This window comes from Podarcis gaigeae (assembly GCF_964106915.1).
Source record: "Podarcis gaigeae genome assembly, chromosome: 3".
In the NCBI taxonomy this organism is placed as follows: domain Eukaryota; kingdom Metazoa; phylum Chordata; class Lepidosauria; order Squamata; family Lacertidae; genus Podarcis; species Podarcis gaigeae.
The window spans coordinates 100565312-100592386 of record NC_139680.1 but is presented as its reverse complement, the minus strand read 5'-3'; the positions used below and the strand labels follow the sequence as shown (position 1 = coordinate 100592386).

Here is a 27075-nt window from a genome sequence, read left to right as displayed (position 1 = left end):
TTGTCCTAAATCTTTCACTTGGTCTGATTGTGGATCAAGGACTTTCTTCTTCGATTGGATAATGTGGATTCATGGGAACATAAAAGGATTCATAGAGTTGGAAGGGACCCTGAGGATCATCTCTCCAACCTGAATATGCAGCTGCCACCATACAGGATTGAACCTGCAACCTTGGCATTATCAGCACCACGCTCTAACCAACTGAACTATCCTTGGGATTGATTTATTGGACCTCTTGGTGCTGCCATCTGTCCTAACTGAAAGCAGCCTGGATACCACAGCAGTGTGGTTTTCAGGTGGTTACTGTATTTTTCTGTGTATAACATGCCCCCTTGTATAAGACACCCCCTATTTTTGGGGACTCAAATTTAAGAAAATGGGAGGAGATGGCTATATTACCAGAGTTGTTGAGCTTTTTGGGGGACGGATTGACATGATTTGTTGAGCTTTCTTTTTTGGGGGGTGCAGAAAATCACTAATTCGAATGACAAGTGCTAAGAATCGCTTGCGTCGCAGAAGCTGACAAGTGGCTGTCCGTTCGCAAACAACAGCCGGAAATCGAATGCCCATTTGCCACAGCAGCAGCCAATCCAAGGCAGCTCTTGTAGCAACCAATCACCTGCTCAATTAACGCAGGAGCAGCCAATCCAAAGCAGCCCTTGCTGCAGCCAACAATCACCCACCAAATTGCTGCTTGCAAGTTGCAACTTGCGGCTGCAACCAATCACCCGGTCCCCCAATCGCTGCCCGTGTATAAGACGAGCCCCGTTTTTTAACATTATTTTTGGGTAAAAAAACCCCTTGTCTTATACATGGAAAAGTACAGTATCTCAGCTGCCTTGAATGCAGGAAAGGTGGCTGCCAAGGATCTTAACCCACATCTTTTCCTTCCTCTCCACAATTAGAGAGTAGAGGAGATTGCCTCTCAGTAAGGGCAGAAGGGGAGCAGCCTGAATAAGCAAAGGAACCCCTCTAATGCTTCACACCATGCAAGACTATGGTCTGCCTCAGGCAGAGGAAAGAGATCTCTAGCTGATGTTTACCTTGTCCACCAGGAGGCTGCTGACTGCCTGTAGCCAAGACAAGTAGCTGCAGGGGTTTGTCCCCTGGAATGTGAGACGAGAGCACGGCCGAGATATGTTCGTGCTGTTTGTTGGATATATTGGTACTGCTTTCCCCTCCAGCAAGTACAGAGAGTGGGTGGGAGGGAAGTTTGAAGGAGATACCAGAGATTTGTCCCTAATCTGCTCCTTGGATTTCATACTATTTCCATTTTCGGGAGAATAAACTGTTTAAATGAGAAATGCACTCTGTATAGGGCCTAAGATAGCATGTTAGTGGTACACATAGAGCAGGGATGTCCAACAGGTCAGTTGCGATCTACTGGTAGATCTTTGCGAGGTTTTGGTAGATCGGTTGATCTCTGGCTCCCTTTCCTTAGCATTGCTAAAACTGACTCCTTCCTTGCTCTGCCCTCTATTGTTGCTTGATCTCTGGAAGGGAAGACGGAGCTTTCTCTGTGTTACTGTTTCCATCCATAGTGATCTTTTTGTGAGTGACTTTACCCCTTTGTCCCTTGCCTTTAACTCCCTCCAAAATGGAAGTCCCCCCTAAGTTTTTTAACCCCTAAAAAAGGGTTTTTCTCCCCCCAAAAAAGCTCAACAACTTTGAGCTGCACCCCCCAAAAACAGGGGTAGATCACTGCCAGTTCTTAATTCTAAAAGTAGATTGCAGTCTCTTGAGAGTTGGCCACCCCTGACATAGGGCTTTGTAACGTTGTGAAAATTGGCAAAGATTTGAGGATCAAAACCAATCCACTTTTAAAATACGGTAATCTTTCTCCACCCTGATACTCCGCTTCTCTCTTGAAGGCTTAAAGAATCTGTTATGGCGGCATCCTTGTCCAGAATTTTAGCTATCTGGACGGCTTCAGCGCTGGATGCTCTTCAGTCAAGTTCTGAAGACCTGAAGTGCAGCCTCAGTGGAAACTCGGGCACTACTGGAAAAATGCTAGATTATGTCTATGCTCACTGGGAGCATCCTCTCGATGCTGTTAGACACCAAACCAAACTGATATTTAGGAACATCCTCCGAATTCACCAGGCCTCAGCAAAAGGACCCATTGTAAAAGTGGACCCATTCTTCTCGGGATTGATTGACAACTTGCTAAGTTTAGAATGGCACGTTAAAGGCAAATACTCGTCACTTGGCTGTCTTGTTGAATGTGTGGGCATTGAAAATGTTCTTGCAATGGACAGGACAATTCCTGCGCAGATTTTGGGCGTCATGAGTGATCAGTCTTTTGCACCTTACGCAAGCGATTTGTTGGAAACCATGTTTGTGAACCACAAGAGACACCTAGAGTCCACACTGGAAGGGAACACCTGGATCGACAAATGGCACGAGGCGTGGGTGTCTCCCCTGCTGTCAATTTTGTGTGATGGGAATCCAGAGCAAGCCACCTACGTAACAGATTATTACTTACCCAAGCTGCTGAAGTGTAGCCCCGAAAGCTTGAACTACATGATTAAAATCCTTCATACATCAGCTGAATCTAACGTTGGTAAGATCAGACTTCATACCTTGTACTCCAGGTGTGTTTAAACTGGGCAGGTGGGTGGGGAATCCTGCTCTCCTCTTTGGCTTGTTTTGACAGGTATTTCTCTGCAGAGCAGAGGTGGGAGAGATTCTAGGATCCCAAATGCTCAGAGCACAGGTGACAAGAATCCATCTTGATGGCCAAGAACATAGTTTAGAAACCCCCTTTTTATGCCTTCACATAATTTTTCAATAGAGCAAAATAAATTTCGCCTTATATTGTCCTATGTATTTGCATAAAGCTTTCCTTGCTTCTTATCAGGGAGCTTTAATAACAATACGCAAACTAGTTTTTCTCCCAATTTTTGGTTTCCTATAGAAGGGCAATAATATATTTTTTTTTAATTATTGTTGTACTGACTGGTTGATTGCTAGGTAAAATGTGTATCCTGAGAATTTAGAGAAGTAATTTAAAGCTGGTGGTGTTTAGGATACCTTTAGCAATATATACCTAACATATTTTGTTATATTCTTATACCTAACATATTTTGATTTTTAGAGTGTTGTTCTTAAGCAGCGGAGCTGAAAGTGGTGAGAAATTGCTGTTTTTGTAGCAGTATAAAAACAAAGGATTTGTTGTTGTTGTTAATTTATATGCCGTCCATCTGGGTGGCTTCCAGCAAGTTAAAACATCAAACACAGTTAAACAATGAACATTAAAAACTTCTCTGTGCAGGATCTTGCAATACCAGAGGAGCACTCGGAGCTTTGATGGCATGCCTGAGAACAGCAAGAGCCCATGGACACTTAAAGTTTATAGATATGATGCACAGTGGTCTTGTATCCATTACCTGTATCAAACAAGGTTTAGTTCATCAACACGATCAGGTACAAATCTAAGTGTTTTGTGCATGTGTGCTTTTTAAGTTTTATATATATATTACAGAGAAAAACTTCGTTAAAAACTTCCTTATTCTTTTAAAAGGTGCGAATAGACGCTTTAGGTTTGCTTTGCGAAAGTCACCGGAGCACAGAAATTATTTCCACCGAAGAGATGCAACTGATTGAGTTTTTTATTAGCTACAACTTGAACAGCCAGTCTCCAGCTGTGAGGCAACAAATCTGTTCCCTGCTGAAAAAGGTAACCTTTAAGCATGAACTTGAAATTCCACATACACCTCTTTAGAAGTTCTGTCCACCTTTGTGACAAATGTTCTCAAGCTCCATTACGTTTCGCCCTTGCTTTTTTTAAACATGAAATAAGTTGCGATGTCCGCTTCGATGTTTCTTGTTGCGTGGCATCATTGTACCGTATTTCTTTTTTCTTTTTCTAAAGTTGTTCTGCCGGGTACACGAGAGCTCCCAGACAGTTCATAAAATGCAGCAAACCAAGTCCAAGCAAGGCCTGGGCAAACATTCCGTTCTCTGGGATCCATTAAAGACTTTGCATCAGTACAAGGTATGTGTGCACAGAGTTTAAGAACTATGTGGCAATTTCCAAACATTGCAGTAGCCACTGTGATAGGAATTTTATGGTCTTAGATATATGGCAATGTTCATAACCGCACATACATAGATCAACACAGGAAGGCCAAGCTGGAACCATTTTGATTCCTAAACTGACCAAATGTTTTCTCTGCAAGTTCAAACTGGAAAAGTCTCCCCATTGTCTCTTTCCTCATAAATCCTGTCTTAAGGACACATTTAAGATATGAATAAGGTGTGAGCCTGTGACCTGGCCCAGGAAATAAGTATTTTACCACTACAAAAGAATGGTCAGGCTCCCCAGGAAATCCACTCAAGTAACCTGCCAGACAGGAGATAAACAAAGACAAGGGAAAAACAACATTTAAATTTCTGTGATGTAGGTGGTATCTGAGGGGTGGCCTTAGGTTACACCCCTTCTGTGATGTATGCATAATGTTTCTGGGGGTGGTCTTGATCTAGAGGATGGGAATTTCAAAAGTCTTTATAAGCCCTTGCACAGCATTTTGGGGGGTCCTCCTCTCCTGCGTGTGAGGGGAGTACCCTGTTGCAACAGATCAATAAAGATCAGGCTTACTAGCTGCTTTGCTTCTCAATATTCTCTGGTTGGCCTCTGTTATTTTCTCCTACCAATAGGGAACCTATGTAAGGACTCTGTATGGGCTCTTGGATACCCCATAAGGGAAAAGAGCATATTTTTATTTACAACACCACAAAAGCGGAGAGTGCGATCTCTCTGTGGCAAAGGCCAGTCTGAGACATGATGGGAAAGACGACATATGAAACTGCCTTTTACTGGCTCAGACCACAGTGACTGGCAGTAGATCTCCAAGTAGATTCCAATCATTGAGCCTAGGGCCTTGCTTGATACAGTTCCACCACTATCTGTGGCCTGCCCTGAAATATCCTACTTTCATGCCCTAATATCCAGGTAGCAAGGCAATCTGCTACTGCTGGGAATTTTCAGATTCTCACTGGCCCTGAAGGGCCACTAGGCATTGCAGCCAACTACCATTCAGCTAGTCTTTGGACCCCTAGTGAAGCGTGGTGCAGGCCACTTGGAGAGGGTAGAATCTACTTGAATGTTGAGGTGATCATAAGAAATAAGTAAGGAAAACTGGGAGAGGAAGAGATGTGGAATGTGGGAAGGATGGAAGTGTGGAAAAAAGATTGAGAACTTGTAAAAATACGTTGGCTTATGGAGGTTGGTTTTTTGTTTTGTTGTTGTTGTTTTGTCCAGGGGGATATCCCTTTGGGGCTTGGCAAAACCCTGCCAGAAAGGGGTAAATAGAAACTGGGGCTATCTCATAGGTTGGGTAAAAGGATTGATTAAATTTGTTTAGTCAAAGAGAATTCATCAAGCATATGTTTGAATTACAGTTCTGGTATTGGGTGGGTCAAAAATATCCCCAACCCCTTCCGAAGACAGTCTTCTATTTGATCTGTCTGTGGCTTCTATTTCCCATCCGTAGGATTTCATGTCCTCTGTCTGTGATATTCTTTTTGGAGCCCTGTTTCCTGGTTCGTCCCATCCAACCAGATTTACTGCACTGACTGTTTTGGGATTAATAGTTGAAACGTTTCCCGTATTAGAAGGTAAGCTGTCTTGAAAATGCGGTGGGGAAAGATTTTGTTAAATGTCTACTGTCAGGTTATATTATAACTGAATACAGTGGCTTTTTCCCCCTCGGTTGCCACCTGCTTTTTCTAACAAAAAAATGGAACAGTAGTAGAAGGAGTAATAACATTTTGTTTCAGAAGAGAAGTACTCCAGTACTTAGAGAGTGCTGCAGTTCAAGTGCCATATGGCTCATTCGCTCCTTGCTATTTGTCTTGATGTGAATGGGTAAAGCTTGGTGTTTTGGAGTATCTTTTTTCCTGGACCTTGTCTTGCCAAATGCAAGGTGGTTCTTTTTAAACTAGATTCAGAGGCAATACAAGACACAAATGAGTGAGAAGATTGAAGATTTCATTCTAAACAGCAAGCAATATATACATACCAAGCAAGCACCTCAATCTGCCACTTGGAAGCCCTCAAAAAGCGGGGAAGTGATCCCCCAGGTAGCTTCAGTTTGCACGGCCCTGCGGCCCTCTGTCTGTCCATGAGCTTCAAAGAACTCTGCCCAAAAACCATCTGGTTTATAGCTAACTAGCCTGCTAGCCTACATGCCTTGCCCAACTAGCTATGTGCAGATTGTTCATTAGCTAGCCACCTCTTCCCATGCTGTACCTTCTCCAAACAATGTCTAACATCAGAAAAGGTAAAGGTACCCAGTGCTGTTCCTTCCTTCCGCAGATTAGGGCTTCAAAGGCTGTTCTCAGCCGTCAAAGAGCTGAACAAGAGAGGGGGAAGTAAACAGAGGCAGGAAGAATACCCATGTCAGACCACTATCTCCTCAAAATACAGTTATCTTCCCGACACCCCTTGGTCTACATGAGTGGTTACCTCTTCCATGCTTAGCAAATCTGTTTCTCCTTCCCTCTCTGAATAATAACTCAAACATGTAACATACACACTAGCAAAGCATGTACAGAATCCAGCAATATGGCATCCCTGCCGCATTTTGAATATCCATACCCCAATGAAATTATCAGCTCTTCATAATTTTTTTAAAAATTACAAGCATCAAGTGCGAAGTTGCATGTATATGTGTATGTTTTCACTGTGTTCCCATTTAAATTCCACTCGATAAGCAGCTTAATCTGGGCCTGGTTTCTGCATGCACATTCACAAAAAGCTGCCTTACATGGAGTCAGGCCATTGGTCCATCTCATTCAGTATTGTCTACACTGATTGGCAGGAGCTCTCCAGGGTTTAAAGCAGGGAACGTTTCCAGACCTACCTAGAGACTCCAGGGATTGAACCTGGGCCCTTCTGCAGGCCAAGCAGGTGCCCTACCATTGAGCCCAGGGCCCTTCCCTGAATGTTTGGTTGGAATGTAGTAAAAAAGCAACAACCATGCATTTCTCTGCATGGGGCGCACACACATTTTGTATTTATGTCTGTGAACCTGAATACAAAAAGTCAGGTGAGAATTGACAATACTGGGAAAGTTGCTGCATGGTGATGTTTGCTACAAGTTGTAACATGGGATGCCAACCTGCCTCTTTTGACTGGTTTATTCATCTTGCCTGGCCTGTTGCCTGAGGAAACTTTCTGGCACAGCACTCCTTCCACCGTGATGACAATGATCACTTTAGGCTTCTCAACGCAGCAAGTAGCTCCAAAGGAAGAGCTCACCAGATGGGGAGGGAAATGCCTCATAGTTCATTTTTTAAATCCTCCTGTTGCACAGGCTCTTCATGTTACGCTACCCTGTCTTCCCTTCTCTTCAGCCATACCAGGTCTTGTCTTTTTGTAAGAATGAAACCTCTCCTGTAAATTGAACCACAAATTCTCCTAAACTGTTTCCAATAAGTTGATGTTGAACTGTATGATTACTTTGTTTAATAATGCAATCAAGTGCTAAAAATCTAAATGTAACAAAACAGAATACAACATTTTTCCTCTGTGACTTATAACAAAAACACCCTCTTTTGCATGTGTTCGTTGGGGATCCTTTGGAGCAGGCCAGAGCCAAGAACTGTTTCAGGTAGCTCAAGAGGTCAGCCTTCCTCGTCTTCAGACTCTACTCTACTGCTTTGCCAGCACTTTTGAGGAAATAAAGATCTTGGCATTTGATCTTCTGCTGAAGCTTCATCCTGTCTTGCCTTGTTTTCAGGTATGGATAAAGTTTATAAAAACACCACATTCCAAATTCTGTAATCGTTTTGCTTGTTGAACGCTTAAATGTTGGGTGGAAGGCTACTTCAGAGCTTACCTCGAGAAATGGGTTTGTTTACCAGTGTCCAACCCTTAAAAAAAAAAAAATTCCTGTTGCACTGGAGCTGATATAGGAAATTGAGGGAGGGGACAAGCTTTTCATAGGTCGATACTAATGTATTGTTTGTCAAGTAGTTTTCCTGGTGGACCAATTGAAACCAGAATTAAAACAGAATGGGCCAGGACCCCCAAAGTGGGGTTGCTCTTCCTCCTGTATGCCATATTTTTTTATGCCTCTGGGTTGGCAATTGAGTTAGTTATTGGGACCATTCGTACAAATCAGCAGTTTGGATTTGGTCCTGAGACCCTTCCACATATCTGAAGATTTTGGTACCGATATCTATTTTAGTGGTTCCTGGTGGCCAGTCTGAAAAGTCCCTTTTACAGGAGATTTGTTTCTCCTCCTGCATAATAGCAACAATTCCCCGCCCCCAAAGTATATTTTAACAAGGGGTCTGGATTAGAACATAAATCAGTACAGTATTCAATAAACTTGTATTTAAATGTGTTGAACTTTTTACCTCAGGATCCTCAGCAACTGCAGTTGTTGTTTCAAGTAGCGATGCAGCTCAGCACAAGTACCAAGCCTTACGACTGTGTAACAGCTTCCTATTTGCTGGACTTCTTAATACACCAGAAAGGCCTGCTGAAGACCTGCTTAAACAATCATCTACCTCTGAACACATTTCAGCCGGATGAGGATAAGTCTAGTGATCCAGTGGAGGAGAACACTTTGGCTGGTCAGTATTGAGCAGAAGAGGAAGTTTTTTTCTCTCCAAAAGAAATCTCCTGTACATCTTTGAATGCTTTTGTTGTGACCATAGAAGTCAAAGAAAGACAAAGAACAGAAAGTAATATATTTTGAACTGGAAGTGCCCTAATATGGCTGATTTCAAAACCTGATAAATGGTTCCCACCATAATTGAAAGCTTGTCACTAGGTGTTTAGTCTTGTGGGATCAGTTTGTTCCTATACACAGGGGCTGCATTCAGTGTTAGCTTTGCACTACAGAAAGCAGTTATGCTCATGCAAGGTAAAGCATGACCAATTTTTGGCTAATTTCAGTGTCTAATATTAACATAGTCTTTCAAGGCACATAGAACTACAATTGGTATCAATGGTACATCATACCCTTTTAAAGGGATGTGTGTGGCACTGTGGTCTAAACCACTGAGCCTCTTGCCGATTAGAAGATCAGTGTTTTGAATCCCGTTGCTCTGTCCCAGCTTCTGCCAACCTAGCAGTTCGAAAGCACACAAGTGCAAGTAGATAAATAGGTACTGCTGCAGCAGGAAGGTAAACGGCATTTCCGTGCACTCTGATTTCCGTCACGGTGTCTCATTGTGCCAGAAGTGGTTTAGTCATGCTGGCCGCATGACCCAGAAAGCTGTCTGTGGACAGATGGAAGCTCTCTCGGCCTGAAAGCGAGATGAGCGCCACAACCCATGGTTGCCTTTCACTGGACTTAACCGTCCAGGGGTCCTTTACATTTTATCCTGTTATCTTATTGATCACATTTATTACCTTTTTGAAAATATCTTTAATGAATCAATTCCATTCCCACAGTGATTAAGAAGTTGCATGCTCCTTGCCTCAAATTATATCTACCCTGCTCTTATGTCCTAACAGACAAAATGTTGCTCTTTAGTGTTGGCTATAGGAAAAACCTTCAAAATTATGTATTCCAGAGCAAATCTTGTGGAAGCCAGTGGGAAAGGTTGCATTGTGGCCCCAAAATGAATGTGTGTGTGTTCAGTCCCTCTTCCTGTTCTTTTGTTTTCATGACCAACTTTTAAATTCAGAGATGGCTCTCTCATGGCATCTAGTCTTCAACTGTCTGTTTATTATTAAAGAATTTGATTTTTTACAGAATACCATGACTATCACTTTGATTCCCCCCCCCCCCCCGTCTTTGTACTAATATATAGTTGTCAAAAGCTTGATGGTGAACCTTGAAGGAGAAATACGACAAGCAGACAAGTCTTTACTTCAAGCGGCTACTTCATTTCCAATGTATGGCCGTGTACACTGTATAACAGCAGCTCTGCATCAGTTACCATTAAAGTGAGTAATATTGCCCCTGTGTGGTTATTAGGTTAGGGATTAAATAGCTTGTGTAGGAAGTATAAGGTGGGGTGTACCAGCCCCAACCTCTATTGTCCATGTACCTGCCAGCTCTAGCTTGGGGATGGATGGGGGTTGTAACCATGTTCTGCTAAAGGCACTTAGATATCTCTCTGCAATGAGGAACATGGCAGGATCCTACCTCCTGCGTCTCCCTATCGGCAGAACTTCCTGATCTTTGTGTGCTTAGTGTGGAAGTCTGTGGGAAGGAAAAAAAATAGTTATAAAAAGGAGAATTCCTGGATGCCAAGTTTAGGGCAAGTTCTCTTTGGTGAGAGAACCTCTGCAGAGATATAAAATCACAAAATATGCACAAAAGTATGGAAATATAGGCCATTAGACCTTTAAAATATGCCCTTTTGAATTCTAAAGCTTCCCTATTCTGCTAGCATAGAAAAAGACTACAAGTAACCATGTTTACTTACAAACTCTCCAAAGGTCAGATTTATGTGCTTTTCCATACAGCATTCAGAAAAAGTTGCACGGGCAGTAAAACTTGGCTTAGTTACAGTGGCAAAAGTTCCTAAATTATTGGTATAGGAGCTCAAAAGTGGCTTGTATGAGCCATGCAGTCTGAGCTGCAGCAACTAGTTCAGACCTCTTTATGCATTGAGCTTCTCTAGTGCAGTGTTTTTGAACCACTGTTCCGCGGCACACTAGTGTGCCGCAAGATGTTGCCTGGTGTGCCGTGGGGAAAATTGAAAAATTCGAAAGATTTAAAAATAAAGTATTTTATAATTTTTCATATTTCTGTTTACTTACTATTTCATAATAAAGTAATTATAAAATACTTTCTTTGTGTTTATTTGATTCCTATTCAAGAGAATTACTTTATATATAGTCAATATAGGCACAGAGTTAAATTTTTTAACATTTTCTAATGGTGGTGTGCCTTGTGATTTTTTTCATGAAACAAGTGTGCCTTTGCCCAAAAAAAGGTTGAAAAACACTGCTCTAGTAGACTGGAAAGCAACAGTAGGCTTGATCACCCATTTTCTCCCAAGGTAAGGGAAGTGGACATAGCTAAGCCTGTCAGGACAGCTTGCTTTATGGTATTAACCCCTTCATGCATCAGTTAGTCTTTTGCATGTTGGTTATAGGAGTCTGGGTATCCCATAGTCTGAAGGGGGTTTCTAACTGCATTCAGCAGAGCGTGCTTAGAAACCTCCCCACAATCAGAAATTTTCGGAAGGCTATTCTAAGCTGCAGTATGAATTGTATGATTATAGTAAAGAATTTTTAATAGGAAGCATTAAAAATTATAAAGTTAATGTTGTTACTTTGTCACAATGAAATGTTCACTTTAAATTCCATGATTTTCTCTTCTTACAGTAATTTGACCCTGATTCCTGAATGGAAAGAGGTGGTGGCAAAGCTTATTCTGATGTCTTATGAGCTTTCTGCTGTAGTGTCTCCAGTAGTTCAGAGTTCATCACCAGAAGGTCTTATTCCAATGGATACTGACTTGGGTAACCCATGAATATTTCTAAAAATCCTGGCATCTCTTGGTGCAGTAGTTTTATGTAGCTTGTTCTATACCAAAACTGTCTTCAGCCTTCTTGCGGGTTCTTGTTATTATCTCTCAATAGTGGGGTTCACTGTGCCATTTGGTTGTTCAGGACATAGAACTGAAAATATCTCCTGAAGAGAGGTCCACTCTGTGTTTTGGAAATACTGATGAATCAACTGTTGGTTGGAAAGTGTTCATTTCTAAGCCAACTTTCTCTGTTCTCCATAGACAGTTCAGAACGCTTGCAGTTGATTCTGCGTGAAATACAGCCACGTGATACGAACGATTATTTCAACGAAACAAAATTGTTCCAAGAGCGCTGCAGGCTAGACTGTACCAGTGAGGGAGCGGAAAACATTTGCACTGAAATTAGAGGTAATTTCAGGTGAACTCTCTCTCTCTCTCTGTGTGTGTGTGTGTACACATGCAAGGGAGAATGGTGGTGGTTGAGGTTAAGCATCTTTTTCGTGTCCCCACCTTTCTCTCTTTATGAAACAAGATGGCTTATAAATGGTCTCTGTTAGAAAATCCCCTGCCCGCTGGGAAATCCTTTTAAAAGTTGCTTTTCACATCAAAACCACTGGGTGGGGTAGTTGAATTTCACACACTTATAAATGGCCTCCGTTGGGACCTTCATTTCAAAACAAGTAAAATGCTGGGAATGCTGAGGTAAAAATCCATCTATGCCATATGTAGTTAATTTTTTTAAATTATTTCCCCTCTCTTTAATTCCTACAGTTTCATATTCATGTATGTAGTTTTTAATGGCAATAGATGGATTGGTTGAAAAAGGGATTGTTTCTCCTTTTTAAAAGTCTTTTAACTGAGTAGCTTCATTTTTAATACTTTGGGCCAACTCACCTCTTGTAGCCAATCTTATTTGTGCGTCCCATTGGTGAGGTCTGACTTTACATCCAATATATATATATATATGGGACGCAGGTGGCGCTGTGGGTTAAAGCCTCAGCGCCTAGGACTTGCCGATCGAAAGGTCGGCGGTTCGAATCCCTGCGGCGGGGTGCACTCCCGCTGCTCGGTCCCAGCGCCTGCCAACCTAGCAGTTCGAAAGCATGTCAAAGTGCAAGTAGATAAATAGGGACCGCCTAATAGCGGGAAGGTAAACAGCGTTTCCGTGTGCAGCTCTGGCTCGCCAGAGCAGCGATGTCACGCTGGCCACGTGACCCGGAAGTGTCTCCGGACAGCGCTGGCACCTGGCCTCTTAAGTGAGATGGGCACACAACCCCAGAGTCTGTCAAGACTGGCCCATACGGGCAGGGGTACCTTTACCTTTATATATAATTAATTTATAAAAAATTATATACTGCTCCATTATAGAAAACCTCAAAGTAATTATGACATATTTTTGCTGATGTAGCAGTGATCTCTTCAGCTGCCCCAAAAACACACAGTGGTGTCCTGTCTGTGTTAACCTTATTCCCACATTGTTTCATTGCCCTGGTCCACTGAGAGGAAATCACAGGTGAAAACAGATGTGTATATATTTTTTAGATCTTGCCCTGCACATGGAAAAGGATGTTACAGGAAACAGATAAGCCTCTGTATCTAGTACCAGGGTTTTTTTGTGTGTGTGTTATGCTAAACAGACTGTAAAACTGGGACGATGCTGATCACCTGTTCAGAGAAGGGACTGGCTTCAGAAAGCCAAGGAGATCTCTAATGTGAGGCCTGGGAGCCTAATCAACTGTTTGGCAAGAGAAGCTGAAGGCCTTCTGAGCAAGGACATGTCGCCTGCTTTTATTGTCTGAGATCCTACGTTATAGAGTCATAGAATTGTGGAGTTGGAAAGGATCCTGAGGATCATCTGTTCCAATGCCCTGCAGTTCAGGAATATGCAGCTGCCCCATAGGGGGATCGAACCTGCGACCTTGGCATTATTATTCATGACTTCTCTCGCTGTACTGACTTATAACCTATAATAATAATAATTTATTATTTATACCCCGCCCATCTGGCTGAGTTTCCCCAGCCACTCTGGGCGGCTCCCAATCAAGTGTTAAAAACAATACAGCATTAAATATTAAAAACTTCCCTAAACAGGGCTGCCTTCAGATGTCTTTTAAAGATAGGATAGCTGCTTATTTCCTTGACATCTGATGGGAGGGCGTTCTACAGGACGGGCGCCACTACTGAGAAGGCCCTCTGTCTGGTTCCCTGTAGCCTCACTTCTCGCAATGAGGGAACCGCCAGAAGGCCCTCGGCGCTGGATCTCAGTGTCCGGGCTGAATGATGGGGGTGGAGACGCTCCTTCAGGTATACAGGACCGAGGTCGTTTAGGGCTTTAAAGGTCAGCACCAACACTTTGAATTGTGCTTGGAAACGTACTGGGAGCCAATGCACATCTCTTAGGACCGCTGTTATGTGGTCCCGGCGGCCACTCCCAGTCAACAGTCTAGCTGCCACATTGCAGTTTCCGGGTCACCTTCAAAGGTAGCCCCACACAGAGCTCATTGCAGTAGTCCAAGCAGGAGCATGCACCACTGTGGCGAGACAGTCCACGGGCAGGTAGGGTCTCAGCCTGTGTAACCTAAACATAAAATGCCAGCAACGCATGCTGGTTGCAAATTCTGGCCTGGGGGAATCTAGTAACATAGGAAGCTGTCTCAGATTGACTCAAACCATTGGTCCATCAAGCTCAGTATTGCCTTGGCTTAAGTGAACAGCAGTGGCCGTCCAGGGTTTCAGGCAGGAATTGTTTCCCTCCTTGCCTATTTACTTTATTTAACAAAATGTATACACTGCTTACTAGAACGAAAGGCCTCTTAAGCGGTTTACAATAGGCATTGTAAAAACATTCCTTTAAAAAATAAATAACGTTGAAGTATTTTTTTTAATCTGTCATTTTAAAACAGTGGTATACTGAAATTGTGTGTCAAAATTTACCTGCTAAAATTGAATGCCTGGGTTGCCTTGCTGGAACAGAAGTCTTTAGCTGTCTCTACATATATCCATTATACTTATTTGTTTAAGATGAAGAACAGCAGACATGTGACGTAACAGCTCAGATGGTGCTGGTTTGTTGCTGGCGAAGTATGAAGGAAATATCATTACTTTTAGGCAAGTTGTGTCAGCTTCTGCCTTTACAGGCGCTTCCCAATTGTCCGGATGCACTGATAACAGTACAGCAGGTAAGACTATTTAATATTCTATGGTTTGAAATCTTCTGTTCCTTGGAACTGTATATGAAGTATTGGAACGAATTACTGTTGGCCTTTTGTCTATCACATCTTTCTTTTTATCCTGTCTTGCTGTTTTCCAAATAATGCTGACGTTTTATGGACAGACACTTGGGGGGGAGGTGTTGGCTAGATGTTAACAGCAGCTGTGCTTACTTTAAATTTCAGATTCTTTTAATTGGTTCACTTCTCTATAATTTGGCATCGAGAAGTAGCTCAAAGGATTGTTTTAAGAGACAAAAATATTCAGGGAAGATTCGTGACTACTTATACCAGGGAGGAATTTTGAATAAAACAGTGCTTTAGCACTGCAAATTGTTTACTGATTTTCCATTTAGGCACATTTAATTACTGTTTACACTGATTACCAGTTACGATACAGTATTCTCATAGGTGAGCATTTTAGAAAGGGCATTTTCAAGTGTAATCTGAAGTTGCTATTCAGGCCATCCATACTTGGGGAGTCTTCCATTTATTTAATGGAGGAGGGGTAGTCATATATCTATCCATTAAAGATTGAGCATTCGTTTAACTGACTTCAGCTTCACTTCCACTTATATGTTTCTCATTTGGCAAACGGCAAGGTGAGAGCCGATGAAATTGCCATTTTAGTATAGCTTTTATGGTCTGTAATTTTCGACAGCAAACACATTGATGGATTGAGGGTATCGTGTTCCCCACAGGCTGGATGACAGAATTATGCCCATTCAGGGCTGCTTTTCTAACGCCCCCCCCCCTCCCTTTTTTTAAAACCTCACGGAGGCTAGCACACCATCTGGGACTGTTCAAGAGAACGGACTACAGTGTTTACAAGAAATTAGCTTACCGCAAGTATTTCATTTGGAAATATTTTGGATTTATTAGATTTCTGGGTTTAATTGATGACCTTTTCCCTTTCCCATATGGTTTCAACCAGACCAGTTTCCATCTTGGCAGTCTGATATACACAACATGCTTTCCTCCTCTTCTGTCAGCCTTTCTCAGGAGGCTGGAGGTGGGGGGAACTGGGAGGTCAAATCCTGCTCCTGCAAAGGCATTGCCATTGTTTTAAACTTCAACCAGCTACTTGAAAGGGTACTGGTGACCAACTGCTTAGTGTATCCCTTGCTTTTTGGCTATCCTATGTGCAGGGAAGTAGTGCTAATATTTTTATTTGCACGTTGTCTCCAGCAGATGTTTTCATCTGGCTGAGAGCTCTGCTTGGACCTCTTACAAGGCCCAGGGAGTGTGGAGTCATTAACAATGTACCTCCACCATCGGAATGGTTCCCCACCCCTGACTTATGGCATGATCGGGATCACGCCTGCCCTCCTTGTGTTTACACATTGAGGAAAGATGGCACGGGCATAAGCTACTGGCTAACCAGCCCTCTAAAGTTTAAAAAGCAGCTTTTAACAACTAACGCAATCAAGCAATGCTAAGAGTTGCTGTCAGGAGAAACAGTGCAGTTGATTTACCTAAGTAAACTCGGGAGCAGACCATAGGTTTCAATGGGGCTATGTAAACAATTGAATTGGCCCTGTCTGCGATACCATTCTTCTTAGCTTGTCAAAAGTACTTGTGTGTAAAATCTTTGCAGTTTGCTTAAGAAAATCCAAACCGTTTTTCTAGGTGAAAGAGATCGGGGAGTATTTCAAGCATCACCTTCTGAAGTCAAGGCACAGAGGCGCGTTTGAGTTGGCGTATGCCGGTTTTGTAAAGCTCACTGAAGTACTCTCAAGGTAAACTGCACCAAAAGTCACTCTCTTCTGTAGCATTCAAGCTTTTGTTCAGGCAGGAAGTCACTTACGTGGGTATGAACTTGCTTTTTCATGGAGTATACCATAGTTTTAGCTCCTCCCTGCACACCCAAATATCATATTACCTAACCAAGACCTCAACATTTCCTTGGCTCTCTGTTCCTTGATATACCTGCTTTCTGGTAACTAAAACCAATCCAAAGCAGGTAGTCTTGCAGTACTTCCAAAATATTCTGAAAGGAAGAATGTGTTTCTCTTAATTCATGTTGGGAAACCTGTGGCCCTCCAGATGTTAGACTCCTAATCATTTGCCATGTTGTCTGAGGCTTATGGAAGTTGGGATCCAACAATTTCAGAGGACCACGGGTTCCCCATTCCATGCTCTGAGGTAATTTCATAAATGTGAAGCAGCTGTCCCTGCTTGAACATCTCCCTCACTCTGCCTACAGCGTATCTTACTTATTAAACCTTTCCACAAAAATACTCAAAAGACAGCTTACCAAAAAATGTGCAGGCCGTATAATACAAGAGCCACTAACTTTTAGCTTTCCAGATGTTTCTGAACTACCTCTTTTATTGTCCTTGACTATTGGTTATGCGGGCAGTTGCGTGATTTAAATGCAGAAGGATGTTCTGGTGAGTGGCCCCTTCCCCACACCCCAAAGCTGTTTTTCCTTCACTTCTGGTATTGGAGCATAAATGGAAGAAAAATGATACCTGATGTCAGGAGATGGACTACAGGGAGTAAAGCAATGGCGCTGAGCAGAGTTCAGCATCCTTTGTCTGTGCCATTCTCCTAAGCCTGACAAATGTTTATGTTCAAGTAACTTCAGAAAAAACAAAACTGCTGTCCAGCCTATTAAATGCTGAGATTTTGAGGAAACGTGGAATAAATTCTCTTCCCCACCCCCCCTTCCTTTTGAAAATGAGTAATACATTTACAGCTTTCAGAAAAAAGAAAAAAGTTTTGCTTGGAAATTCTAGCTGCTTTTCATTGGCTGATGTATAAATCTGATAATTTATAAAGGTGTACAAAGGCCGACTTACACCCGCTATGATGAATCGTATTTTTCCATTTCATTTTAATTAGTTCTCCCACATAAGAACTAAGCCAAGTCAACTTCATTTGGGTGCAGTCCACGCTGTCAGGGCTGAGCCATTGGCCACTGTCGGAAGGGAGTGAGGAGTTGGGCTGGGAAATCAGAGGGAAGGAGCTAGCCAGGAATCGGAGCCAAAGAACACAGAAGCACACCAGAGCCAGGAAAACTGTTGTTGCTCGGGCAAAGTCCCATCTCAAATAGGAAGCCTTCTATAGCGCTTCCTGTCTTGTGGGACCTTGGATGGGTATGGTCAGCCCAGAATCTGAGAACTCTTCAGAGCTGTATGTCCATTTCTCCAGTGATCACCTGAGGCAGTTGCACTCATAGCCTAGGGTTTTTTGCCTGTTAGCCATAGCATGTATTAACTCTTGTACGCCTCATGTTGACATTATAATGACTACTGTATTTTTTGCTCTATAAGACTCACTTTTCCCCTCCTAAATAGTAAGGGGAAATGTGTGTGCGTCTTATGGAGCGAATGCAGGCTGTGCAGCTATCCCAGAAGCCAGAACAGCAAGAGGGATTGCTGCTTTCACTGCACAGCGATCCCTCTTGCTGTTCTGGCTTCTGAGATTCAGAATATTTTTTTTCTTGTTTTCCTCCTCCAAAAACTAGGTGCGTCTTGTGGTCTGGTGCGTCTTACAGAGCGAAAAATACGGTACATTAGGGGAATAATTTCCTGGGTTGCTTTTATCTTCATAATAATGATTTATTATTTATACCCCACCCATCTAGCTGGGTTTCCCCAGCCACCCTGGGCGGCTCCCAACAGAATATTAAAAACACGATAAAACATTAAAAACTTCCCTAAACAGGGGAAGAATGTCTTCTAAAAGACAGATAGTTTTTTATTTTCTTGACATCTGATGGGAAGGCGTTCAACAGGGCGGGTGCCACTACCGAGAAGGCCCTCTGCCTGGTTCCCTGTAACCTCATTACTCGCAGCAAGGAAGCCAGCAGAAGGTCCTTGGTGCCGGACCTCAGTGTCCGGGGAGAATGATGGGTGTGGAGATGCTCTTTCAGGTATACTGGGCTGAGGCCGTTTAGGGCTTTAAACAGGCATAGGCAAACTCCGGCCCTCCAGATGTTTTGGGACTACAATTCCCATCATCCCTGACCACTGGTCCTGTTAGCTAGGGATGATGGGAATTGTAGTCCCAAACATCTGGAGGGCCGGAGTTTGCCTATGCCTGGCTTTAAATCTTGAGGTAGGAAATCTTGAGCTAGGAAACATGATTCACTAGTTTTTAAACCACCAGTCATACTGTGAACAAATGCTTCCTTGGACATTAAAAGGCGTTGTGGGATTTCTATATACAATGCTGGTCTCTTGCAGCAACTAAGATTTTATGAGCTGGTGTTTCAGATTTCATCCCCTCTGTGAGTGGTGAACATCTGTCCATCAGTTTTACAAGCGCACCCCTCCCCCCAAAGCAATATTGGAATAATGCTATAGATAATACTGGTATCTTATGTGGTTGTGGCAAGAGAGAAGATGCAAAAATGGCTGAGTGCTGAACACTTAACTACTGTTACTAGCAAAAATTGAGGTGACCTACCATAGAGGCCTTCTAGAAGAATATACTGTTTGGGTTGTATCCGACTGAGCCATGTTCATAGACCCACTGAAATAAATAGGATTGATCCTAACCATTGATTTCAGTGGGTTATGACTTAAGTTGGATGCAATCCTTTATTTTCTTTAATTATTATTGTATTATTTGTAAAGATAACACATGAGGAAACTTGTTGCCCGTGACTGAATTTATGTCTGAAATAATATCCTATTGAGAAGCCTACCAGTTTTGCTCATTGATGAATAACATTGTACATTCTGTTTTATACTGTATGCCCAGAGATAAAGTGCCATTTTAATTACATTGCAAAATTAGGTTACCTTTAGCACATTGTTGGTTTATTTTTTGGGGGGGGGAGTGTACAGCTGTGTGGCAAAAGGTACAGATTATGTGGGACATTTATTGGATTCTCTGAAAATGCCTGGAGTCGCTTCTCCGCCTGCACAGGAGATTGTTTAAACTGGCAAGAGGAAAAGTAAATCAGAGAAAACCACAAAAGCCATTTGCTGAATTAGAACCAGAGCAACTTACACATTGGCGAGCTGTGTGATGTTTTAATTAGAGGTTTTGGAGATTAAGTATGATAAAAATTAGTCGCTTGTTCCATCTGATAGAGATCAGGAGTCAGCATGGGCAAAGACATGCTTGAGTTAGTGACTGCCATTGCAATGTTGTAAAGCTCTTTCCCCTCACTTGCCACTTGCTTCTCATGGAAACAACTTTTCAGCCTTCCCAGAGGGTTGTGCTATTGCCAAGTCAAAGGGAGTAGCCTCTTCCATTTTCAAAGTCAACAGTTCTTACTTGTTTTTACTACTTCGGGACTACCAGAGTTTTGCTTGCACAAAAATGTGGGAGCTGTAGCGGGTGACCTGAAAGGCTTGTATTACTTCTGGCATCATCAAAGCAGCACAACGTCGTGGTGCTAAGGATTTGTCAGATTGCATTTCTGTATATTTTTCCTCTTTCTGCTAGTCCCAGCAGGAGGGAGCTTCATGTTTGTTCAAAGATAAGCCCAACAACTTTTGCTTTCAGCTACGTGGTAGCTTGGCTATATTTTTGTATTACTTTCTTGGTGAATTCCAGGCAAGGCCTAGAGCTGGTTTGCATGCCATGCTAACCAGCCATGGGATAATCGTGAACATACCTCCTCCCACCGCTTTTATACAGCTTCCTCCCTCCCCTGCAGATGCCGTTTGTGGCATGAGCAAGTCCTAGAATGGCTTGCTGTGTGAACCAGAATCATGGTTTATTTCAAATGAGTGGTAAGCCAGTAATAAACCAAGATGAGTGAACAATCAATTGATGTACGTTACAAGATTTTTGAGTTCATATATCTGTGCGCGTGTGTGTCTTGGTGAAGAGAGAGAGGAATAACAACAACAACAACAACAACAACAATTTATTATTTATATCTCGCCCATCTGGCTGGGCTTCCCCAGCCACTCTGGGCGGCTTTCAACAAAATAATAAAATACAGTAATGCATCAAATATTAAAAGCATCCCTGAACAGGACTGCCTTCAGATGTCTTCTAAAAGTCTGGTAGTTGTTCTCTTTGACATCTGGTGGGAGGGCATTCCACAGGGCGGGTGCCACTACTGAGAAGGCCCTCTGCCTGGTTCTCCGTAACTTGGCTTCTCACAGTGAGGGAACTGCCAGAAGGCCCTTGGCGCTAGACCGAGGAAATATTATGAAAAAGAAATGGCTATCATTCAAGGCACCCCAGGGTGCCACAGCACACAGCACACTGGGCTAAACCGTGTTTGGCTGTGTTTGAACGTCATGCTGGTTTGTAATGTTTTTGTATATTTTCTGTTATGCTTACAGCGTACATGCAGTAGGCTGCTTAATTAATTGACCCAGGATGCATGCACGGCAGCTTACAAAAGAATAATAAAATAGTTAAAATATAAAGAACACATGAAGCAAAGCTAGTCTAAATGGCAGCAGATAAAAACAAATCCAGAAAAGTAGATTAAAAACAAAAGTCACAAACCCAAAGGGCACTGCAAGAAAGAAGTCTTCAGTAAGCATCTGAATGGTTAAGGAGAAAGGGAGCAACAGATCTCAGTGGAGAGGATATTTCCACCATCTCTGTGCCACCACCAAAAAGGCCCTGTCATGGAGGGGAGGGAGAAGAACAGGGTGAGATGCAGTTCTAGGATAGATCTCTGTACAGAAATTTTGCCTATGGTTATACAAATCAATTTCATTGCACCATCTGAATATGAAATTCGCTAATATAGCACTTTTAGTATCCACAAATTTAATTTAAAAAACTTTAGATGTTGACGTCTTCTAAGTTGTTGCATCATGAACGTGTCTTTAAAAGTTTAAATACTTATCCCAAACTCCATACTAAAGCCAGATGCGTTGCAATTTTGTCTTACTCAGTTGCTTAAAATCTCTTAACAGGTATATCAGTATTGTAGTTCCAAAGCAAGGTAGTTCTATATCACTCACAGTTTATTGCTCTTCATAATATTAAGGAAACCCCCACCCACCCCAGTCCCTATACAGTGGTGCCTCGCAAGACGATTCCCTTCGTCTAGCGTTTTTTTCGTCTTGCGCAGCAAGCCCATTGACAGCTTAGTGGATTAGCGCTACAGCGGTCTAGCGGCTTATCAGCGGATCAGCTGTTAAGCGGCTTAGCGGCTTAGGAAAAGGGGGAAAAACCGGAAAAAACCGCAGGGACTCGCAAGATTTTTTTGTCTTGCGAAGCAACCCCATAGGGAAATTCGTTTTGCGAAGCGCCTCCAAAACGGAAAAACCCTTTCGTCTAGCGGGTTTTCTGTCTTGCGAGGCACCACTGTATATACCATAGACACAGGAACATATTTTTTTCACAATTCTGAAAAATAAGCTAATATGGCTTTACAAGGTCTCTTACAACTTGGAATATACACATATATGTGTATATATGTCTTGCAATCAATTGGTGAGTGCACATTATTTTGGCTCAGATTGCAGTTCTGTTTGCCAGGGAGAACCTGGGAGAGGGGCATGCAGGCTTTTAAAAATTAGAAAATATTGCCGTTTTAAACATGTGTCAATGAGGTGTGAGAACTGGCACTGCTGGAAAGGTTTACCTGCATGAGCTGAAATTGGACATGATTGATTGTGCTTTATGCACCTTTAATTACAGATGTGTTGGTGCATGAATTTCAGTAAGACTTTCAGGGTATAAGCAGATTCCTCTACTCCTTTCTTCTTCTCAAGTACTAAGACTTCCCCCATGTATTCTTAGGTGGAAGAAGACGAAAGGACTAGATGAGGCAGTTTTTTAGTTGTATGTTTTACATAATTAACAGTTGGTAAAATGAGTTGAGATTACAAGCTCGGAAGAAAATTAGGATTGCATTCAACTCTGTCAAACTCGGAGCAGACTCATTGAAATCAGAATACTTAAGTTGTTGTTAACTTTGCTGTCTGGTCTTAGACCACAATAAAGATTGATTGATTAAATACTTGTGCATTAATTTCAGTAGGTCTCTTTTGCTCACAGTTTGGTCAGATTCAATCCTAAGTGTATAAATATAGAACAATCAGTATATAATAATGTAAACAGGTGTTATATGGAATAACTCATCCTCTTGGAAGATGACCTGTGTTTCTTAGGGGATGAGAAGACTGTGGGATAGGAAGAATGAGACCCTTTTATGTGCTCCTCTTATTAACATTCATATAACATCTGAAGCCACATACTTTAATCTCTTGCGGAGCTAAGCAGCGTATCTGCTTAGCCTGTTTTTGAACAGTTTGTATCTTCTGCGACTAGCCTTAATTTATTGAGCGGTTTCCTTAATGTCATCTGCACTGCATTTTGGAAAGTATGTGAAATGGGTAAATACTTCAGTTTGACCAGCTGGCTGAACTATATTTTGGGCTGCGCATGGCATCCAGGTAGAATTTGAGGTTTTGCTCCTTTGCTGGAGGCTATTCCTCTTAGTTTTGGCAGAAATATTTATTTTTAAGACTGTGGTGCAGAAAGGCTATGCCAAACAGTGTAACAGCAGAGGAAAAATACTTCATGGTAAGAGGACACTTCTGACACCACAACAAAGCACCGTTATAGCTCAGCCTCGCATGCAGAAAGTCCCAGGTTAAATCCTGGGTGTCTCCAGACAAGGCTGGGAAAACTGGTGTCTGAAACCCTGTAGAGGCTCTGCCAGCTGGTATAGACCAGACCAGGCATCCCCAACCTTCAGCCCTCCAGATGTTTTGGACTACAATTCCCATCATCCCTGACCACTGGTCCTGTTAGCTAGGGTTCATGGGAGTGGTAGGCCAAAACATCTGGAGGGCCGCAGGTTGGGGATGCCTGGACCAGGCTAATGATTAGGCAGTTTGGTCTGCATCCTAAGGTTAAGAGCGGTGGACTCGTAATCTGGTGAACCGGGTTTGATTCCTCACTCCTCCACATGCAGCTGCTGGGTGACCTTGAGCTAGTCACACTTCTCTGAAATCTCTCAGCCTCACTCACCTCCCAGAGTGTTTGTTGTGGGGGAGGAAGGGAAAAGGAGAATGTTAGCCGCTTTGAGACTCCTTCGGGTAGTGATAAAGCGGGATATCAAATCCAAACTCCTCCTCCTCTTCTTCTTCTTCTTCTTCTTCTTCTTCTTCTTCTTCTTCTTCTTTTTCTTCTAAAGTCCTCTTGGGCGAAATTGACATGAGCTAGTTGTTGTTGTTTAGTCATTTAGTCGTGTCTGACTCTTTGGGACCCCATGGACCAGAGCATGCCAGGCACTCCTGTCTTCCACTGCCTCCCGCAGTTTGGTCAAACTCATGTTAGTAGCTTTGAGAACACTGTCCAACCATCTCTTCCTCTGTCGTCCCCTTCTCCTTGTGCCCTCAATCTTTCCCAACATCAGGGTCTTTTCCAAGGAGTCTTCTCTTCTCATGAGGTGGCCAAAGTATTGTAGCCTCAGCTTTAGGATCTGTCCTTCCAGTGAGCACTCCGGGGTGATTTCCTTCAGAATGGATAGGTTTGATCTTCTTGCAGTCCATGGGACTCTCAAGAGTCTCCTCCAGCACCATAATTCAAAAGCATCCATTCTTCGACATGAGCCAGAGCTTTTCCAAAAAAGGAGATTTCACTGATACCTTAAGATCATTAGGTGTTATGTATCCTGACTGCCGTGTTTTCAGTTGTAGCCTTTCATTTGTTTTCATTCTCTTGTTTGCATTGCAGGTGTGACAATGAAAGCCTGCACAGGCTGCCAGAGCAGTGGCTGTGCAATGTACTGGAAGAGATCAAATCTAGCGATCCTTCTTCTAAACTATGTGCCACTAGACGCAGTGCTGGGATTCCATTCTATATACAGGTACCTAAGATGCCCTTTTAATCTTAAAATAATTGCAGTTTCTTCATTGGATCTACTGTAAGAACTGGAGGATGGTCTTGACTATTAAATATGCATGGGTTGTTTTTTGTTTGTTTGTTTGTGTGTACACACGCGCGCGCGCACACACACAACTTAATTACAGTTGTGTCTAAACCAGTGTTTCCCAACCTTGAGTCTCCAGCTGTTTTTGGACTACAACTCCCATCATCCCTAACTAGCAAGACCAGTGGTCAGGGATGATGGGAACTGTAGTCCAAAAGCAGCTGGAGACCCAACGTTGGGAAACACTGGTCTAAACAGTACAGTAGTCTCTACACACCTGTCTTATTTTCATTGAACCTATGTCAGCCCAGATATAAGCAGAGGAAGAGTTTCCGAGCTCATCTACAAGATGGAATATCATGGGCTCCATTTGGGTTTGTACAGAACAAAACAATGAGCAGAATCTGGAATGTAGCGCTGGAAAGTTGGCTGTCATTTCCTGAAAATAGGTTACTTTTTTGCTTCAGGGGTAGCATTTATTATTATATTTTGCTACGACTAAAGATCTGGAATGAGCTTCACTTGAAGAAATATGATGCACCAAATATGCGTGCTACTTTTTGGGAAGTGAGGAGCAACCTTGAAAGTCAGGCTATAAATATAGACCTTATAAATACCTAAGATGAAAATGACAAGAGTATATGTGTACAGTAGTACAAACCTTCCTCATTCATTGTATAGCTTCAAAACCAGTGCTTGTTAAAATTAATCAAATACTTATTGGCTCTCTCCAGTTGCATAATCCAAAACAGATAATGTATTATGAATGAAACTAACAGAATTAAGACAAGTGAGAGGTGCTTTCTTAATGGTAACAGATTAAAAAAAATAAATCCCTGAGGTTTTTGCTTCTCTAGCTTGTTCCTAGAGCTGCCAGTTTCATTTCTCGATGTTATATTACTCTACTGCTCGCTAGCGTTCATCTAGAAAAATTGCCTCTTTAATGAGTCACAATTGTGTTTTGATTTAAACGTTGAAAGTCCCTTTGCCACCTCCTGGGACTTGAGGCTGAGGTCTGATGCTCCTCATCATTTGTGCTAGATAGGTGTGTGTAATATATGTGTGTGTGTATGGAATCTTGAGGCAATTGGGTTGGATCTATTTGCAAAAGTTTAGTGAGTTGTGCTTTGTCTTTATTTCTTCTTTTTTCGTTCTAGGCTCTGCTAGCTTCAGAACCGAAGAAGGGTAAAACAGGCTTGTTAAAAATGACAATGAAAGAGTTGATTTCTTTAGTTTCACCTTCAAGTACTCCACCAAGCACAATCCCTCAGGTAATATCTACCTTGCATCACAATGCAAAGTCAGTAAATTTATCTGTTGTTTGTTTAGGACAGAGATGGGGGCAATCTGGGGCCCTCCAGATACTGTTGCACTTCAACTCCCATCTTCCTTAACCATTGGCTATACTGGGTGGCAGTGATGGGAGTTGGGAGCCCAACAGTACCCAGAGGACCACAGGTTCCCTATCAGTGGTTTAGGAAACGGTTACCATAGAATAAAGGCACACTGTCGTCTAGCCCCTATGACCCTCCTTTGGATTCATGTACCTCGAAAGTTGAACAGAACCCGTTCTGGAAGTCCGTTCGACTTCCAAAGCGCGGCTTCTGATTGGCTGCAGGAGCTTCCACAGCCACAGAATGTCCACTGAAGCCACAGAAGCCCCGTTGGACATTCGGCTTCCGAAAGAATGTTCAAAAACTGGAACACTCACTCCCGGTTTTCAGTCGTTCGGGAGCCGAAACGTCCGACTCCCAAGGCGTTCGGGAGCCGAGGTTTGACTGTATTAACTCCAGTAATTCATTGCCACAATAAGTTTTATTTATATCTCTTGAAATGTTTTTAACCTGCCTTTCATCCCAAAGCAATCCTAGGACAGGGTACAGTAAAATAATCTAAAACCATAGCGCCACCAAAAATATCATAAAACAAAAGGAGGTAAAAACTTCACAAGGACAGAAAGATATTGAAACCGGTACACTCAGTAACAGAATTGGTACATGGCCCTTCAAAGGCTTGAGAAGAAGAAAAAAAGCTTCAGCTTATGACGAAGCTGATACTTATTTTAAAGTATTTTGTAAACCACTTACTGTTTCAAAAATCTCTTAAGCATACAATAATGTGAAAAAGGAAGAGCTGCTTAAAGACCACTATGGATATGAGAACTAATCCTTAATTTATTAATTTATGTTGAAAAGTAAGAAAATATTTCAAGGATTGAGGTGTAGAATTCTAGAATAATTTCCCACAGTGTACAGAATAGACCACTGACCTAATTTCGAAGGCCTGCCTAGTGTCTTGTGGGGGGGATACATGCCAAAACAAAAATAAGCCACCTTTCTGTGATAATTCACTCTCAGCGGGCTTCTTGCTTCAAATGTGGGTCCAGGATATTGAATTTGTATATCCTTCAACAGGAACACACATACTAAATATAACTTTAATGTAGATTAAATAGGTATTTTAATGCGGTGATGTGTGTGGTACAGACACAGTTTACTGGGAAAAGGCCTGGTGAGATTTGTTTCCTGTATTGTTTTCATGATGTGCCTTTATTTTTTACCAAGCTGTTTATTCCTGAAATTTCCCAGGCAGGCAGTTA

General features: G+C 42.4%; 1 protein-coding gene across 4 annotated transcripts in view; it reads left to right on the top strand.

Moving 5' to 3' along the window:
* THADA (THADA armadillo repeat containing) overlaps positions 1 to 27075 on the top strand; it is a 147517-nt gene that overhangs the window by 16839 nt on the left and 103603 nt on the right. For all 4 annotated transcript variants that reach the window (XM_083732989.1, XM_083732991.1, XM_083732990.1 and 1 more), the window contains 14 exons: positions 1872 to 2563; positions 3275 to 3426; positions 3524 to 3679; positions 3875 to 3997; positions 5496 to 5619; positions 7594 to 7745; positions 8373 to 8586; positions 9775 to 9910; positions 11303 to 11439; positions 11709 to 11855; positions 14469 to 14626; positions 16286 to 16395; positions 24281 to 24413; positions 25634 to 25747. In XM_083732989.1, coding sequence (XP_083589115.1) covers positions 1872 to 2563; positions 3275 to 3426; positions 3524 to 3679; positions 3875 to 3997; positions 5496 to 5619; positions 7594 to 7745; positions 8373 to 8586; positions 9775 to 9910; positions 11303 to 11439; positions 11709 to 11855; positions 14469 to 14626; positions 16286 to 16395; positions 24281 to 24413; positions 25634 to 25747 — 2548 coding nt within the window. The remainder of the gene's footprint in view (positions 1 to 1871; positions 2564 to 3274; positions 3427 to 3523; positions 3680 to 3874; positions 3998 to 5495; positions 5620 to 7593; positions 7746 to 8372; positions 8587 to 9774; positions 9911 to 11302; positions 11440 to 11708; positions 11856 to 14468; positions 14627 to 16285; positions 16396 to 24280; positions 24414 to 25633; positions 25748 to 27075) is intronic.